Raw genomic sequence first — 19398 nt, forward strand, 5'->3', positions numbered from 1 at the left:
TATTCTCTGCTAACATTCATTAACTGAATAATTTACGAATTCTAATTAAAACCTTTTGAAATTGTGACAACACCATTTTCAGCTTTAAAAAATTGAAATGGAAATGAACACACCCCACAACACATGCATACAATTAAATAATGCACAAATAAAATTCATTAAATTAATGTTGCATAAAAATTAACCTAAAAATGTCATATATTTCATATGCTTTAACGTAACATACATTTCATTTTTTTATCTAAGTGCTATATTTACATTCTATAGGGAATATGTGCAAAATACGATAAACGTTTCAGACATGCATTTGGGAACAATTAGATATATTTTATTAAAATGGTATTTGCGTCGGTTGGATATAGTTTGCATTAAATTGAATTTTAAATTGCAATTCAGTGCATAAAAGAATTAAATAACTGCCATCTGAATATATTTTAAAAGGAATATTAAATTGCATAACTTGCTTTATTACAAATACTGTAGCATTGGATTATTCTATCAACTGTGTTTGGCTTCAATGCGTTTTTTCTGCTTTAGTACTTAAAGGTTCTTTTCATGGCAGAAATACTTGTAAGTTATAAAATTTAATAAATTTGAAATAATCTAGCATAATATAAATAGTGGAAATAATAGTGTATTGGTTGCATTATATTTAATTTATTAAACAGGAAATATGAAAAAAGACTACCGTATTAATAGTCACAGTTTTTTGCGTATCATTTCAGTTGTTTTATCCAGTTTGTATGCAAATGTAGCGTTTTAAATATTGGAAGTTTCCATTGCATTGCAAACACTATGCGAGTTTGCAGTTTTAATCGTTGAAATAGGTTATTTGTTTTCTAAAATGTTTTTAAGTTTTTCTGATTTTGATTTGCAAATTTGCAATTTTAGCGAAGAATTTTCATGAAATATTATGATTTACTATTAAATGAGTTCACATCTGTCTCGTACAGCAATTTTTAAGGTTTAAAAAATTTTATTTTTCAAGTGCTTTCTGAATTATTTTGTTTTTGAATGATGCTTCCGTTTGTTTTTTCGAATTTCACGAGAACTAACATTAATGAATGTAGATGTTGTGCATATGAAATGCTATTTATAGCTGACGTCACAGGCATGTGGTGTACTGTGAGATTTTCAGGTATCATTTACTGTTTGTTGCATGCTTTTCTAAATTATGTTTTTGTACTATTGTCGTGAATTCAGTTTTCAACTTGGGAAATACTTTCACTTTGTGCTAATTTAATTGGTAAAGTTAGCAGTCCAGTTAAGTAGTATGTTGACTCTTGAAGTAACGCAGCTGTGGTAATTGTCACGTGATTATTTGCTAGTTTATTAACAGGACATGTAATAAAATGTTCATTGCCGGTAATATTCAATATTAGAACATAGTATTTTCTGAATATAATAAAGCACGAAAGAGTTGGTCAATATTAAAATGGGGAAAAAGCTTCGCGTGAATTTCAAAATAGTTTTATTTTTATTGGACAAATTTTATGTTGCTGTTGTGGAATTTTAAATTATATATTTATTATTTTTGATATTTGGCAGAATTGTTTTTCAGTTGTTGTTGTTGATTTGTAAAGCTGTTTTTTGAACTTGACAATACATATGTACGAATCGACAATTGGAAATTCGGCAACAGTTGATAGTTCGACTGACCGAAAGAAGCAGGTGCATCTGTACTGCGAGAAGATGCGAAGAGAAGCAATCAAAGTAATAAAATTGTTTGAAACGTTCAAAATGATGATCTATTGATCGCGATTGTTCTGTGTTTGTTGCAGGTTGGTTATGCGGAGTTGAAACACTTGCTCCCTTCCAAAGTCACTTCTCTCGGATATAAATTGACAAATGCGAATATCTTGTATCGCGGTATATATATATTTATTTTTTTTGTCTTAATGCTTTCATCCAAAAATGGCCAGCCTTCACGAGTGATGGATATTTTTTTTCAGCAGCGGATTGTTTACGCGAGCTGAAGCAGAACAACAAAGATCAAACTGAAGAGATCAGTCGCCTCCGTTCCGAAGTGGTAGCTTTGCAAATAATTTGTCAGTAAGCTTTCTCAGTGAAGTGAAATTGTTTGTTCACATTAGCCACGGCTAGTTGGGAATATTTCTAATTATAGAAACTACGCTCGACTCTCTTTCCAAGAAGAAGAAAATTTTGATAGGCTGTCTGATATCAATAACGCGAATACGTTGAAATTTGAATTGGTGAGCAAATTGATTTGTATCACTGGAATTGAAACAAGAGATTTTATTTGAAAATTTTTAGTTTCGTGAAATGTTCGACTATTTGGGACAATCTTTTGATTCTTCGGTCAATTTTGACAGTTATCCATCTTTGGCACAGTCAATGCTGGTGTGGTTTGAACAAACGGTTGATTTTCAGGTACAACATTAAAAAAACCCTTATTTTCAATCTGAATATAATATATGAAAATTTCAGCATTTACCCGAACTGTTTAACAGCGTAGTGAAAGGAAAAAAGGCAAGATGATTGTTGATTATGTAAAGCATGTTCATTTTACATTATTGTTTGTTTTCTATTTCAACATTTCAATTTTACGGTGATTCTTCAACACATTATTAATAAAAATGTTATCCCATGATTAAATGAAAGAAACAATTGCTATTTTTTCACAGATTTATGTTTGTTTGTTTTTATGAATTGAAATTACTGAACATTTATTTGATGTTTTAATATATGCATTTATTGTAATGAGGAATAAAGCAGAAAAATAAACAGCAAAATGTTTTTAATTATACTACTATTATGATGAGTTTTGTATGAATAAATATCAGAATTTGGCTTCATTCACTTCAGTGGAAAATCCAGCGCTTTTACGTCTGTGTAAGTTGTCAAGAAGTTTACTTGATGATCTGACAAAGGTGAAATGTTTATTAAGAAATGGAAAATTATTAATTTACTGACATGCTCTTATAAATCCACGGTCCTTCAAGAATTGTTTCGATGTTATCTAGTGGCACTCCTTTTGTTTCCGGCATCAACAAGTACAGTACTATTGTACCAAAAACAGTAAAACCACTGTACATGAAAAATACACCTTAAAACATGAATTATTTTTGAAAATATTGTTTTAATAAATTGAAAAATTGAATACCTTCACGAGTTATTTGCTTTGTCAGAGTTAGGAATGTTTGTGCCGTTATCAAGTTGAACATCCAGTTAACAAATGTTGCCATAGAATTTCCACAAGATCTGGCCCAGTTTGGATAAATTTCGCTGAAAGTGGATGAAATATTAGAATCTTCTTCGTGTGAAATAAAATGCAACCAACATACGCATTCACAGTCCATGGTATGCCTCCAAGCCCTTTAAAAAAATAATATTAGTTATTTGCAGTGTTCTTTTTTTGCTATGATGTTAGTTAGTAACTAACCTATGGAAAAGAAGCAGAGAAATGAAGTCATTGCTAAAATAGGAATCCAAGAATAGGGTGTAGTACAGAAACCATAGTCGAACTGTACATTGGGTGCATTGTAGCTGCTTTTGAAGTTTTGCATATTCACTTTTTTAGAACATCGGCCGTACAGTGCGTATTCAGTGGACAAAATTTCTGAACCATTTTTACTTATTGAAACGCAGGTGCCGGTCAACTGAGGATGATAAGCAGCAGAATTGTAGCAAAAGCCGCAGTTTGGATCATACGAACAGTCGTCACAACTGTTTTAAATATTGCCTATTTTGAGATTTTTTGTTAAATAAAACGTATGTATTACTTACTTGAATGGAATGCAGTGATCATTTGCTGGTCGATTCGCTTCAACAAATTTTCCAGGCATGGCATGAATGGATATAAGATGAAATCCAATTCCCATTAATAATAAACCAAATATCACACCTGGTATAGAAAATAAATATGAATGATATTGAATACGATATATATATGTATATAAAGTAGTTTCATCTAAAAGCATGGTTACCTGTCAAGCTTAGAAATACAAGCAACCTGCGCCCAAGGCGTTCAATCAGATATGCCCCTAACACTGTGCCTAAAAAATTTGCCGCCGATGTGACTGCTGACATCCACATTGCTGTCGTTTCGTTCCTCACCCCTCCCATACGAATTATTGAAGCACTGTAGTACCTTAAAATCAGATCATTGTAACATATATGAAAAAATGAGAATAAAATTACATGACAACGTTAACTGCGGAAAGTTGCTGAAACATTTGCAAAGCGCACCCCACGATTAAAGCTTTACGTGCAGTTCTCTTTTTCAGCATCTTCAGTAAAGTGAATCCTGATGCAAATTAATTTAGATTTATAATATATGAACACAAAGAAACTGTTGAGGTACTTAATTTTATAATTTTGCCTTTATTCGTTTCAAGTGATAAAACTTTTTAAATTGAGAGAGCAAATTTTTAAGAAACAGATAAAAATTACTTTTTCTAACAAATTCATAGTCATCGTTTAATAAAAGGAAACTAAAATATAGGAAAACAATTTAAAAATGATGTAATAAAAAATATGGCTTTTTAAAAATATGTTAAGTAATTCTCATTTCTTCTAAGTTTGGACAAACTTTAAAAGATTCGATTTGGATTATGATTTAATTTCTTGTAATTTAAATTACTCTCAGAAAAGTAGATTATTTTTATAATTTAATATAATTAATGTTGAGTAAAACTTGTAATAATATTTTAAAATAAAATGGCATTTTACGGGATGTTACCTTTGTTTTCTGGGTTAGGGTCAGTTGTTCGGCTTGTTTCTGTTATCGATTCTACATTTACTTGAGCCATAGCTATACCTTGATCATTTTTGCCATATATTGATTTCAAAACCCTAAATGCTTCTTCTTTCCGACCTTTGCTAATTAACCACCTCGGACTTTCTGGCATGAATGGAAAGCTCATTAACTGAAACAGCACTGGAACTCCACCAACAGAATACATGATTCTAAAAGGTATTGTTTATGAAAGTGCTGTGAAAGATTTTACAGGACAGAATTACCTCCAACTACTATTTTTGTCCTGCATATAACTGAAAGAAGCCGCAAAAATGCAAGCTATCCATTGACCAAACGTGATTAGAACGGGAAACAATATTAACATTCTACCGCGGAGATTTGTCGGCACACATTCTGCCAAATATACCGGAATTGTGCAAGAAGATAAACCTGCAGTTAAATTTTAATTTGTAATTGAAAAGTAGCAGTAATAAAAAATAGAAATAAAACCTATTGCTATTCCATGAATAAGTCGACCAAAAATGAGAACTTCTTTACCATTGGCGACTGAGGTAACAATGGCTCCAATGATGTAAAATAAGCATGCGTTCAATATTACTTTACGTCGTCCAAACTTATGATTAAGCCATCCACCCACAAGTGAGAAAACTGCCGCTGAAGCAACAGTTGTGCTCACAGTCAACTAAAATGCAATTTTTGAGTGCAAGAGGAGTGGACATTTTTGTCTAAAATAACAACTCACTTGTTGCCATTGATCATTGAGATGAAATTGTTCACGAATGATCAGCATTGCACCAGATACGATGGCTGTAAAGTATCCCAGTGGAAAACCACTCAGTACTGCCACTGTACTGAGCAAGATAAGCGTGGACGAACATCTCATCGTGGAGCTTCTTCGTGAATCCATACAGTAAAAATAATATGTCCAACAATTGGATGTGTTCTTTGTTTCTGAGATTCCAACTGTTTAAGCAATTGAAAGTGATTGAGGAGCTGAAAGAAAAATATGAAAAATAAAAATCTCCACGTAGAATTTAGTTATGCTTTCAGTTTTCAATATAAGTGCTTAAATGCATACCAACTTCAGCAAATGTAAAACTTTGAGCAGGCCATTTTGATTGCTTTGCACTTGATTGACATTGCCGACAGTTTTGTTTGTTTCAAACAAAGCTACCGACGAAGTAAACTGAAAAAACTACTTCAGCTCTGTGCATTATCACTGCTTTCTATTGAGCTTTCATCACTTAAGACTGTCATCTCAAAGCAAATATACGATCAATCTACGATCAGATAAACAATTGTAGCATGTTTGCTAAAGCAGGTTTCATTCTGTCTGAAATTCTCATAAACAGTTATCATGCCTAAATGTTGAAATTCAAAGCAGATTTAAGCAGCTCTAGCAGCTAGTCTAAGATAGCTTTTTCTTTAGTAAAAGAATAAAATCTTTCAAAATATGATCATTTTCAAATGATAACTTTGAAAAAGTCTCCACAATCGATTTGGTAGCATTGATTGTGAAGAATAACTTTAAGAAATATATGCACCTTTTTTAAAAGTATTTCTTATATAATGCAACAATTATACATTCTAACGCGAAGCTTATTTTTAATTTTGAAACTAGGTAAATTTTATCGACACTGTTATCATGTACATTGAAAAATGCTTATCATTTTAAAAAGAATCGGTTGAAAACTTGTTCATCAGAAATAATGAACCATTTTAATGGAGGTGAATTAAAATCAAAGCTATTATTTAAGTTTCAAATTCTCAAAATGTACCATACCTATTATATAATTATCATATTATATTTATTTCATAGTTTTTTATCCAAACAAATATATTCACTTACCAAGAGTATATTTAATTGGCAAAATTAGATTTCGAACGTCTCGCAATGCATTGCAACGAGAGTTGAAAAATTGTACATATCAATCTACAAGATAAGGCTTATCAAAAGTGGACGAAAAATTTTAAAAATATTTATTTATTGCTATTTATAATGCGTATCTGTCCATTGATCTCTTATTTGAGAAGCTTTATCTACTGTGGGGAATACAATGTTATGTACACCAGCGAAGCGACTAGGCCAAACCAGTGCAGAATAGAATGAATGAATCAAAATACTTGCGTCATTTCTAATACTTGAAATAATGTTAATAAAAATAGCGCATATTTATGATCACTGGATGATTTTTTTAATCCTCATCTAATTAGTATAATTAGCAAGTCAAGTTAAACAAGTTACATTTTGAAATAACGGAAATTAAATGAACAACTACTTACTGATATTTAAGTATTCCAAATTGCACAGGGCAAGCAAAAAGCTTGATTTAAAAATAATTGTTTGGTATTTCATTATTTAACCATTGCATCCGCTACCAAAAGCAGAGAGCACTGATTAATCAGCCACAGACTATACAAGAAATGAACAAGTTGCTTAACATTTACCGTATAAATTAATTAATATTGTTCACTTTGTACTAGATATACGTACAAAAAATAATAAAGGCTACAGTTATGCTCGCATAAAAATGAAATACTTTAAAATGGGAAAAAAATTCACGAAATCATTTCTACTTACACTGATTAAACAATTTTATCGACTGAAATACAAACAGAAAAGCGTATAAAGCCGTCACATTCAGTTATCTATTTACTAATGAATGCATCAGTTACTCATGCTATATGTACTGTTTGATGACATTTTATACTGTTATACTTATTCTTTATAATGTCATCGTCACAGCAATAACATTGTTCTTTTTTATTTGCTTAAGCAGTTTGGCTGTTTGTTGAGCATGTATTTGAAATATACATCATTGAAAAATTTCTTTCATCATTGTGTGATAATGCTATTCAAAATTCCAGCATAACATTTTAGTTTTAATTTAATATTTTAGCACAGCTTCAGCTGCTAAATAATTGACTCAGCACCACATGTGGCAAGAAAAACTAATTTCCGTTGAATACTGCAACTGCATAAAACTAGAAAGTGTACTTTTTTTTCTTTAATATTCATCCAAATTAAAAAATATAATTAATTTTCAATGTACTTGATTTACTGGTAAACATAGGTGCCAAATTATAAAGCATAAAATAAGCGCAAAAAAAATAAACTTACTAGATGAAAAATAGTTTGTTTTGCGGCTTTCAATTAATTTGCAGTTATTTTCATTTAACGTGCCAGTAAAGACATGGATTAGGCAATTTACGAGAGGACAAACAATAAGTAAAATTCATAATATGCAGAAATCGTAAGTTTTATTGAAATTTTATTATTTAAAGTTCCATTAAATATTAAGCAATTAAACTATTTCAAATGGTCACTTTCTGATGATATTGAATTTGGATTCTTTTCTCAATCGTAATTACTGTTCTTTAAGTGAACACTGGAAGCGGTTGCTTTATTAAAATGAGCAGTTAAAATTAAAAAATTAAGTTGCATCAATTTTTAATAAATTTTAAAAATTTCAATTAAAATTTTCAAATAAATAAAAAAATATTTACTGATAAAGAGAATTTTGTATAACTCTAAGTCAGTTTTAAATGAGCAGATCACAGATTTAGATTATAATAAATTTTGATTATCCAATAAATATTATCAAGTTTTATTTATCAATCACTATTAATAGATAATTAAATTAATAGTGATAATGATTTTACATAAATGCAACGTTTAAAACGCATTTTGTAAGATGCATTTCACCGTATGAGTTAACATTTTAAAATTATTTCTTCAGTATCACTTTGAATGAACATTTTTCCACTAGTGTAATCGTTGAAAATCTATGCCTTTTAAATATCTGCAAAGTTTTCAAAGTAAAGCACAAGAAATTTACTGTAATTGTCACATTATAATATTTCTACTTGTTCTAGTATTTCTAGCTCCAATTCTTATAGAATATGCATTTTCTTTTATTTGATCACACATCACTGAATTTATGTGTGGCATATTTATAATGATACAGCTTTCAGTATTGCCTTTTTTCAACTAGACAATTTTTCACTTTCAACTCTTCGTTGATGTTTATAATTTGAACTAAAAAACAAACTGAAAATTATAAAAAAAATCACATTTCATTTTACTAACGATTTCTTGTAAATCCATGGTCCTTCAAGAATAGATTCGATGTTGTCTATTGAAACACCCTTCGTTTCAGGCATCAAAAGGTAAAGCAGTACTAAACCTAATGTCAGCCATCCAGCGTACATGAAGAAGACACCTTAAAAATTGAAAATATTTTAAACTCTTTTCATTTTATAATATAAATTTAATACCTTGACGAGTAATCTTTTTAGACAAAGTCAAGAAAGTCAAAGCGGTCAGCAAGTTGAATATCCAATTGCTAAAAGTGCCCAAAGAATTGCCAGCTGATCTAGCCCAGTTTGGATAAATTTCCCTAAACATTATTAACATGTTTTTGTAGAAAAAATTATTAGAGAGCAAAAAATTATTATGTTCATACGCATTTACAGCCCAAGGTACACCTCCAAGCCCTGAAATATGTATACATTAGTTATATTAGCACTGAAAATTATAAAATACAAACCAATAGAAAAAAAACACATAAATATAGTCATTGCAACGATAGGTATTGGAGAATAACGAGTTGAACAAAATCCATATTCAAATTGTAAATTAGATGAATTGCCATTTCCCATGTTATTATAGCCATTTTTTGGAGAGCATCGGCCGTACAAAGCGTATTCACTTGATACAATTCCAGAATCATTTTTGTAAATGGAAACACAAGCCCCTGTCAACTGAGAATTATTTGCAGATGAATCATAGCAAAACCCACACTTGCTGTCGTATGAGCATTCATCACACCTTTAAATTTCATTCTTTATAAATTATAAACAAACTGAAACAATATTACCCAAATTCAGAACAGAGGTCAACCATCGGCGGATTAGCTTCCACAAATTTTCCAGGCATAGCATGAATAGATATAAGTTGAAACCCAATTCCCATAAGCAATAAACCAACGATTACCCCTAATTATCAACATGCACATCATATTAAATAAAAACTATTCATCAATTGGCACTTTACCCAGCATGCTAAAAAATACAAGGGATCTACGACCAAGACGTTCAATGAGATATACACCTAGTACAGTACCAAAAAAATTAGCTCCACTTATGACTGCTGACATCCACATTGCCGTTGATTCATTTTTTATGCCACCCATGCGAACTATTGATGCACTGTAATACCTATTTAATTAAAAAAAATTCACTATTACGAAACTGAAATCATCGCTATTATAATAATATTTTTCTTGCATGACAACGTTAACCGCTGAAAGCTGCTGAAAAATTTGCAAAGCGCAGCCAACAATCAAAGCTTTCCGAGAGGCACGATTTCTTAACAATTTAAATAGCATGCACTCTAAAATATGTAAAAGCATTATGCTAGTGTTTGCGTTGATTTATAAGATTAATTTTATTAAGAAAACATAGCTATACCCCTTTTCCTAGTATGTGATGCTTCTGCATGATCCACTTCTGTCATAGAATTGATATTCATTTGTGCCATAGCTATTCCTTTGTCAGTTTTTCCATATATTGATTTCAAAACTTTAAATGCTTCATCAATGTAACCTTTACTGACTAGCCATCTCGGACTTTCTGGCATGAATGGGAAGCCAAACAATTTTATTAGAACAGGAATTCCGCCTATACCGAACATGATTCTAAATGCAAGTGTGGAATACTTTTATAAAAATTTAACAAAAAGTAAATAAGTTTAAAACATTCTACCTCCAACTGCAATTTTTGTCCTGCAAGTAGCTCAACGATGCAGCAAATATGCATGCTGCCCATTGACCAAGTGCTATCAGAACTGGAAACATTATTAGTAATCTGCCACGGATATTCGTCGGTACACATTCAGCCAAATAGGGTGGAACTGTACATGAAGATAAACCTGCAAAGATACAGTCTCTTTTCAGAAAATCTGTAAAATAAAAATATATCTTAAAAAACCAATTGCAATTCCATGAAGAAATCGACCAGCAACTATTGCTTCTTTATTAGTGGCAACCGAGGTAACAATGCATCCAATAATATAAAACAAGCATGATACTAAAATGACTTTCTTGCGCCCAATTCTCTGATTAAACCATCCACCTAGAAGTGCAAAAATCGCCGCCGCAGCAACCGTTGTACTAACAATAATCTAAAACAAAAAATCTTATATCACAACTTTGATGATATGAAATGCTTTATTGGTAATAAAAATAAAACTTTTCTCAAAACAAGTAATTTTTTCAGATATATAAAACGTACAGATTAAATTTTAGTTGTAATACTTCTAGTTTACGACAGTTAGCGATAAGTTTCAGAAATAAGTCACAGTATAAATGCTGAACTAAAATGAGTAATGATCAAATTTCTAGTCACTTGAATATTAAATTAAATGTAATGCAAAAAAAACAAAATCTCTCTTGTCATTCCAATTATACATAAGTTTGACACTGAACTTCAAATTCTGCTATTTTTAGCCCGATGCTTTCACTGTATCAGTATTTTGTCTCTTGAACTTTAAATAACAATACTTGCTTAGCAGTAATTTTGAAAGACATCCTGCTCATTATTATGAATTATTTTTTACAAATTAAAGCAGGATTATACAAATTAAAAAAAATTCGTACCTGTAGCCAATGATCGTCAAGAAGGAACTGCGACTGGATGATTAACATTGCTCCGGATATAATGGTGGTAAAGTAGCCTATTGGAAAGCCACCCATTACAGCCATAACGCATAGAAAAATAAGCGTAGGAGTAGTCTTTGTTGGTGTGATTTCGTCGGAATCCATCATCAATAAATGGAAGTTGAAGAAAAAAAATCACTAACACTAGCAGCAAAGTGAGAGGTAACGGAGGAGGGGATAGAACTTTGCTTCTGAACCCTGCAAAATTATATGAAGTAAAATAAAACTTTTTCAGAGTTGATGTTAAATGGTAAAATCAAAGCGAAATCAATCAATTATTTCAGTTTATTTATAGAACTTTTCCAGTTGAATGAAAAAGCATAATTGTTGAGAGAATTGTTTATGAGCAAGTACTACGTTGACAACTGTTGTTTCACGTTCAATTATTATCAATCATACGGTCGGACAAATGACCGGAAAAATACGCTAGAATCTTTTTATTAATTATTAATATAATGTCTGAAATTCATAACACAGATTTCATGAACAGCAAGTTTTGCATATTTGTTGAAATAATGGAAATTTTGTTTCAACAGTTGGTGTAAGCTGAGCGGAGGAAAAAATTTTGACACAAATTTGCTATATTTAGAGAAGATGATTAACTGACAGCAGCAACAACAACAGTCGCATCGCAGGGGGTAAGGAATGAATTTTGTGAAGAATTCCATCATTTAGCAGAATTGAAAGATGGCATTAATTAATCAACAATAATTAATTAAATTGAACAAAACTTGAACAAACTTCAAACCAGTACAGAGTTTATGGGAGAAGAAATTCAAACGATTAAACATTTAATGCAATTTTAACAAAATAATATTGAAATCTGTTTAATTATTAAAAAATTCCATACTAAACTCAGAAAATGTTCATGAATTATTTGTAGGGAAAATTTCCATTAGTCTGCAGTTATTATTTTCTTTTAACAATTTCTATTCGACGCAAAATTAGCAGGCTTTGTTCAATCGTCAAGCTCCAGTAGAAATGTGCAACTAAATACTATGCCAAACTACCTGCAATGCCTAGACCGAGCAAATTTTTACTCTAACCGTTTCTTTCGCTTACATCATTTCAAAAATCAAATTTAATTATCCACTTCAGTAGATTCAACGAAAATAATTATGATACAAGCATTACCTTGTAATGAATTGAAGTCAAATAAAATCGAGAAGCTAATGATTCAAATTTAAATATTGTTATCTCGTTTAATTGTTGAAGACCTGACTCGGATATTCTGTGAACGCAACAGCACCAGATCACGCTGTTTTCAAACTGCAGCTAGTGTCAACTAGAAAAGCATACAAAATACACAAACCCACTGACGAACCAACTTTGAAATACTGAAAGCATTGCAATTTTTGGAAAGTGTTCATTAAAAAAAAGAAAATGGTTGCAAAAAACAAAACAGCTATGTATAATTTCACTGATATAACTGCTGCAAGGCTGAAAAGCAGTAACCTGAGTAGAGGAAAATTTTATTATTTATCGATCGCGTCGAAAGCACTAAAATGAACACTTCAATTTCACTTGACAGAAATCAAAGAAGAGTTATTATCATCATTCAACTACTTGTCAAACGTTTGCAAATTCGACAATTTGAACATGAAATTTACACGCACGCTTTTGATACTTTCGTCGTTGTCATTGAAACAATATATTAAAATGGACATGTTTTCTAAATTATAACATTTGCATTTTGTCCACTTTTATACGATAGGGGTAGATGTGTAAAATTAAGCTTTATTACACGCTGCTATTGATATCAGCGATCGGCGTTTTCAATTTGAAAGGATTAACCAGCACTTGAAAAATTCATCAAAAGCACAACTGTTTACAATGCTCATTCCTCATATTGATACGGTCGATCGTAATATAAATGTTGATCGAAATCGACATAAAATAAAACGTATGCATCTTGAACTAAGCTGCCTTCTAATTTTAAACAAAATTTTATTCACAAAATAATGCTAACATTAAATCAAGCAACAGCAAATAGACAAATAAAGTGCTCCAATCTGGAGAATAAATCAGTGTGCATTTTAAATATAGATTGTTGCCATTTGGCTGCTATAAATAATACTGCTTTGTTATTTTGATTCATACACAGCTGTCCTGCAGATGTGAATTTTTTTCAATTCAATTCAAAAATAACTTCAACTTTCATCATGCTGCATTCTGAATGTAATAAATTCAGTCGAATCATTGCATTTTATGAAGTTTAACTAAATATGCAAATAAATATGATGTATTCAAAAATTTTTCATCTTCACATGCACTCTCATAAATGAAATTTATATCATCTACGTCAGTTGATAGACTAATGAATACACTGATATGAGAAATAAATAAAAGACTCATTTTTCAATGTAAAAGTATGGTTATCAAAGTATACAATATTCATTAACACGAAATGCGCGACTAACTCAGCTATTTGTCAACTGAAAAGTATAAATTTCTATTTAAACAAATCTTGAATAATTCCCATACGATCACGTATTCTAAGCAATGGCAACAACATTCTCCATTATAATAAATATTACATGATAATGAAAATACCATTAGGTGAATATAATCAATTTTATGAAAAAATTCTTTAGCCTTCCTTATTTTTCGTTATCTTTCATTCATCACATTTAACGCTTCTTACGTTTTTTAAATCAATAATGAACTTTAATAATATTGCAAAATTAACTCATTTATTGAAATATTCCTTCCAACTGACTATCATAATGCATAGTTATAATCAAGTTCAAGTTCAACTGGACTGTATAATTAACTCTTCAATTTAAATTTTTTTTAATCTGTAACAGATTCTAATGATCATCTGAAGTAAGAAAATACAGATGCACAATGTAATTTTTTATCTGTTAAAATCTTTTAAAATTATCATAAATAATTTTGTACGATTTTGGTCGTTCAATTTTCTTGCTTAATTTTTAAATTCCGTTACAGGCTATCAATTAAAAGCTTAACAATTAACAGAAAATCAAGATGAAAAGGAAGAAATAACGTAGGCGCCAATTCAAGAACAATAATTACGTTGGCTGATTTAAAAAGGAGAATGGCGTCCATCTAGCGGCACAAACATTTTCCTCTTTTTTTATATAGCGCGACTGTGGCGCTTAGTTAGAGTGCGTGGTATGGCCATTTAGAGTGTGTTAGAGTGAGTGTGAGTGAAAGTGTGCAATTAGCTTGTGTGTGCGTATTGTTAGTGTTCGTATCTGTTTGTGAATGAACGTTAAAGATCAGAAATATTCCTCGCTTGAATGATCGATAAAAGTCTACAGTAACCCCCGATGTTACAATTCATTTCTTATAAAATATATTTAATTTCAAATTTGCATACTTTTATTATTCATGAATCAGCAACAGTTGTGTGAATTTAAGATGAAAGAAAAAATAACATGCACAAGCATTTCAGGCATTTCATTGAGAATTCATTTTTGAACAAAAAAGGCAAGATAAGGCTATTTATTTTTTTGTAGTGAATTTCCAAAGCGCGCTGATGAATGTGGCACAACTTTTGTAGTAATGGTCCCCTTTTCCAAAATTTCTGTACGATCACCACGCCTTTTCCAGCTCATTTGGCTGTCTTTAACTATACGCGCAACAGCAAACAAGGAAAGATTGATAGCTTGGAACAGCCATATGTAGATGGAAATTGTGGGAGCATGGCGAGAAAATTCGCAAAGTAGTTCCAAAGAAATAGGTACTGTTTCAAGAGCAAAACTGTTGATTATAATTATAATCACTTGTTTCATAACTTCTAATTCTCGGCGTATTTGTATTTCCCTGATACCACTGCTCGATGTTTTCTTTTTCTTCAGCATTATGATGGCGAGTGTATAAATGAATGTGCTCACATAGCCCAATATTACTAAAGACCAATAGTGGAAGAGAAAACTGAAATTTGAAACCATAGCTCGATGATAGCAGATTGGAAGTATTCGTGGTTTCATGGCAGCAGAAATCCAAGCAATTCCCACATCTGTCCCAGCCAACAGTATAGCTATATAACCGAAATAGTTGCTCAATTTTTGTTTTTTCATCAAATTTGTTTGTGCTGATGATATTGCAAGAATTCCATCAATAGACATGTAGAAAATGCAAAGAACGACCAGAAGATCTCCAGTCATGAATAAAGTGATGTTGAAAGATGCGAGCATACAATTTACTGCGGTCATATTGCCAGGCCACTCAGCTCCGGGAACAATTTGCCTGCTGTGATCATAAAGATAGCCAATTCCCAGTATTGCACTGCCAACTGCGTATCCTTAAATTTTAAAATACTTTATTTATTGTATTTTATTTGAAACAGCGCTATGATATCACTATTTTCTTATTTTTAAATTCTATCTATTTTATTCTGCTTTATAAATAAAGCAATTATTCTCATTTAATGGACTATAATTAATGATGATATCATAAATTTCATACATTTTTTTAAAGATAAATATTTATGGCTATTGTGAAACTTCAAAATTAATGCCTAATGAAATTCAGAATGGTAAAAATGAAAATAAACATTCTTTACCAGTGATGAATAAACTCTGCCCTTTTAAAATTAGAGTATGATACGATTTATGATAAAGAATTCTGTAGTTATTTTTATTATCATAAACTAATCAACATATCGGCATAAATTATACATGAACGCTGACTAGGATTTCAACTTTACATGTATGGATACCGTTTCTAAATAAATGTTCATGCTTACCAAAACACAACACTTAAATATGTTGCAAGTTCCATTTACCCGAAATAAATTTGTCTTTTGGCAATATTTTTTTCTTCTTCAGAACAAGCACCAACAGGATTCCATTAGTAATGATAGCAAAAATACCAGAAAAGACGTAAATCCAATTGTGCACCATTCTTCCGATGTCTCCATTGTCGCTGTCATCTCTTTTACTTTCTGGGCTTGGGGTGAGGTTGAAAATACCGGTCGATTCGTTGGAAATTTTTAAATATTGGCTTGTATTCCAATTTTCATTATTTTCGCTTGTATTTGTTATCATGACTGTTAGTCTGTAAGAAGTAATAAATTTCCTATAAAATAGTAATAAATGATTGTATACTGTATACATTTTTATAATTTTTCAAATCAATGAAGAAGATTGCAATTGGCTTAATATTTGCTGTAATTATGCAAAGCGTTCTTTCTTTTCAAAAATCACAGAGAAAATATGAAAATGTATATTATTTATCTGTTAATTTAATTTAACAAAAAGCAGTAAAATTTTTTACCTAAAGCTAGAATAATTTCAGTTTTATCAGACGACTTCACACTTTGCTTGAACAGTCCACATCTGTAAATTGTACCGTAATTAAACTCAGTTTTCTGTTTATCAACGGCTAAAAAATTATTGGTAAATAAAATAACTGATTAATTTTTTTACATTCATATCATGAATAGTTACCATTGATAAACAGTGAATGGCGATAAATTAAGTGAATAACGACAGCATAGTACAATGAAATAACATAATGAGAAAACAAATTAACATTATATTTTAGATTATGAATTTAACTCAATTAGAATCATATTAAATTGTTAATTGAAATTTAAAATTGCATCACCGAGTTGATTATAGTCTCATATAATATGCAATGTCACAATGACACTGATAATAGATTGAATGACAGAAAATGAATTTTTACAGTCATTACTAGAAATTATGAAAAAATAATGTGACAATAAATCAATTAAGAGCGTGATGGTAAAAACAAATTTAGCATATACTTAGTGTTGATATGATGCTTTTGAGCTTTAGAATTGTATAATACTCATTAACAGCTATTCATGTTAACTAGAAGTCAAAGAAAAGTTTCCAGATGTAAGCATGTGGTAGATGCATTCGTTGCTTGAAACAAGCTTTTTTTCAAATTTGACAAATTTTTGTCTAGCTCTCTAGTTGTCAAATGAAATATCCATTTAATTTTTGCAATTACTTTTTGTTGTTTAAAATCATTTCTGTGTAATTTATTTTCAAATTTTCTTATTGGCGTATACAGCTTTGAATTTCATTGGTTGCGCTGATCGAAGCATTTTACTTGAAATTTTCTTCAAAAAAACTAAAATCTTTGAAGCAGCCTTAGTGTTTTAAATTTTATTTATATGCAAATTTAAATACCTCATATCAAAGTTTAACAGTTTTAATAAACTGTTTTAGTACTAATTTGAAAAAAAAAGAACTGAATTTTTTCACCAATCAGAGTGCTCTGTCAAAAATTTGCCCATTTGTCCATTTCGTTGAATTAACTACATTTAACTTAAAATTTCATAATATAATAATTATTATGTAATTCATTATATTATATTATAATTAATATAATTATGTAATTATATTATATTATGCACTTTTCAGTTAATTTAAGAAAAATTCTAAAGATCTTTCATTTCAAAACTATATAATTAAAATTTGTTTCTTTGAGTATGTAAGATCATAAAATTGCATATATTGAAATTTTTAATAATATATTTTAAATAATTTTCTTATGTCTAATAGAACTTATAAAGTTTTATCAAATTTCAGTAACAATAACAATCTTATTTACAATATTATTCATAGTTTTCATAGGATCAAATTTGAAAAAAATTTGATTAACATTCTTTTGCAATGTTGCATGCCAACATCAGCCAATTCATAAATTACAAATGAAGAATGAATAATAGAATGAGATGAAAAAATGCTGCACTTGAAAATAAAACTAATTTAATTATTTTCAGAAAAAGGAACTTAATTAAAAATAAATTTAAATTTCATTTCAATGTTCAAACTAGGAACAATATGACTGAATCATTTCAGTTAATTATATATTACCTGTTAATTTGTTGTGCAGCATTTCATTTGAAATTATATATGGAATCAATAATTTTGTAAAAAACATTTATCATAAAATTTTATCGCAGATTTTTGGCTGCTTCTTTTTCACCGCTTCGATGTAGTGTAAATGTAAGTGTACAGCTTAAATGTTTTATTGTATAAAGAGCAGATTTTCATCTACATCGGTGAACATGATTAACTGACTATCATAATGCATAATGCTTTATGTTTATTTTGTTTTAAAAAATATTTTCTTTTCACCTTATTGTATAATAAAATATAATAAGCTATCGCTTCGAACATGTGGATAAAGGAATGCAAAGAAAGCAGAATGCGTGGCTTTAACTGAAACAGTGATTTTTAATAAAAAGTTATTTTGATTGAAAATCGAACGCACTAAAGTCACATTGACAACGCTTGAGGCGTGATGAAATTAATTTTGCTTCAACAATTTCTATCTGTGAGCTGGCAGGAGCTTAATTTGTTTGTGCTTTGTGCTAATTTCAACCGTTAAATATTTCAGTATTGTGAGATAAATCAGAAAAAACTGAGCTAAACCTGAAAATATTTTGCTCTTTTTAACAGTCATCTTGTTAATAACAGTTAATATTTGTCAGTTTGAAGTAGTGCAGATTCAGGCATTCTTTTTACAGATTAATCACTATATTTTTAATTTCATTTAATTTTTGCTTTTTTAATTTCATGCATTGCTTTTAGTTTATGATTTTTCTGCAGTTTTAAACAGGTATTTTAAGCACGTATTTTTAAACAGTTTAAGCATTATTAACAACAGCAGTGGTGCAAAGAATATACTTCTCATAATTTTTATTTAAATTTACAACATTTTCACGAGCTATTTTTTTTAATTAAAAATCACTAGAATTACTATTGAATTAGTAATTGAATTATGTGCATTTCTGACAATAAAAACATTAGCTTTTCTTTGAAAATATCTTCTTTTTTGGCAGTTTTCACTGCTTAAAACATAAATGATATATGTAAAAGATGAATATGCAGTTGTGAATATAAAACTAAAAAGTTTCATTAATATGTATTGCATGCATTTTATTTTAACGTAATTAGACATAGATATATATCTACAAAACACGATGCTTTATGATCATTAGTTTAAGTT

The 19398-nt window shown here is 30.0% G+C and overlaps 4 protein-coding genes across 4 annotated transcripts; all 4 read right to left on the minus strand.

Moving 5' to 3' along the window:
* Positions 1-2320: 2320 nt before the first annotated feature.
* Tsp_00753 (proton myo-inositol cotransporter) lies at positions 2321-5510 on the minus strand. The gene is made up of 13 exons (XM_003376487.1): positions 5463-5510; positions 5210-5402; positions 4984-5149; positions 4693-4929; positions 4414-4454; positions 4162-4267; positions 3948-4111; positions 3748-3865; positions 3404-3687; positions 3306-3336; positions 3125-3246; positions 2931-3067; positions 2321-2422 (listed from the first exon to the last, which is right to left on the minus strand). Exons 1-13 carry the CDS (start codon positions 5508-5510, stop codon positions 2321-2323), a joined length of 1749 nt encoding a protein of 582 aa, XP_003376535.1.
* Positions 5511-9043: 3533 nt separating this feature from the next.
* On the minus strand, positions 9044-11544 carry Tsp_00752 (proton myo-inositol cotransporter). Its single transcript, XM_003376488.1, has 7 exons — positions 11380-11544; positions 10712-10904; positions 10487-10682; positions 10193-10419; positions 9601-9718; positions 9271-9551; positions 9044-9120 (listed from the first exon to the last, which is right to left on the minus strand). The coding sequence occupies exons 1-7, from the start codon at positions 11542-11544 to the stop codon at positions 9044-9046; spliced, it is 1257 nt and encodes a 418-aa protein (XP_003376536.1).
* Positions 11545-13414: 1870 nt separating this feature from the next.
* Positions 13415-15620, minus strand: Tsp_00751 (hypothetical protein). Its single transcript, XM_003376489.1, has 2 exons — positions 15002-15620; positions 13415-13548 (listed from the first exon to the last, which is right to left on the minus strand). Exons 1-2 carry the CDS (start codon positions 15618-15620, stop codon positions 13415-13417), a joined length of 753 nt encoding a protein of 250 aa, XP_003376537.1.
* Positions 15621-16166: 546 nt separating this feature from the next.
* On the minus strand, positions 16167-16745 carry Tsp_00750 (conserved hypothetical protein). Its single transcript, XM_003376490.1, has 2 exons — positions 16726-16745; positions 16167-16464 (listed from the first exon to the last, which is right to left on the minus strand). Exons 1-2 carry the CDS (start codon positions 16743-16745, stop codon positions 16167-16169), a joined length of 318 nt encoding a protein of 105 aa, XP_003376538.1.
* Positions 16746-19398: the final 2653 nt, after the last annotated feature.

Source organism: Trichinella spiralis, assembly GCF_000181795.1.
Source record: "Trichinella spiralis strain ISS 195 chromosome Unknown Scfld4, whole genome shotgun sequence".
NCBI lineage: Eukaryota > Metazoa > Nematoda > Enoplea > Trichinellida > Trichinellidae > Trichinella > Trichinella spiralis.

Coding starts and splice junctions, on each gene's coding strand:
- Tsp_00753 (XM_003376487.1), bottom strand. CDS start 5,510: ATGCTGATCATTCGTGAACAATTTCATCTCAATGATCAATGGCAACAA. Junction 5,150..5,209: donor TATTCATGGAATAGCAATAG/GTTTTATTTCTA, acceptor ATTTAACTGCAG/GTTTATCTTCTTGCACAATT. Junction 4,112..4,161: donor TCCGCAGTTAACGTTGTCAT/GTAATTTTATTC, acceptor TCTGATTTTAAG/GTACTACAGTGCTTCAATAA.
- Tsp_00752 (XM_003376488.1), bottom strand. CDS start 11,544: ATGGATTCCGACGAAATCACACCAACAAAGACTACTCCTACGCTTATT. Junction 10,420..10,486: donor GACAAAAATTGCAGTTGGAG/GTAGAATGTTTT, acceptor ACTTGCATTTAG/AATCATGTTCGGTATAGGCG. Junction 9,552..9,600: donor GACCTCTGTTCTGAATTTGG/GTAATATTGTTT, acceptor TGAAATTTAAAG/GTGTGATGAATGCTCATACG.
- Tsp_00751 (XM_003376489.1), bottom strand. CDS start 15,620: ATGACCGCAGTAAATTGTATGCTCGCATCTTTCAACATCACTTTATTC. Junction 13,549..15,001: donor AATGAGCTGGAAAAGGCGTG/GTGATCGTACAG, acceptor TCACATCTGCAG/GACAGCTGTGTATGAATCAA.
- Tsp_00750 (XM_003376490.1), bottom strand. CDS start 16,745: ATGTGGACTGTTCAAGCAAA. Junction 16,465..16,725: donor ATGTGGACTGTTCAAGCAAA/GTGTGAAGTCGT, acceptor TACTTCTTACAG/ACTAACAGTCATGATAACAA.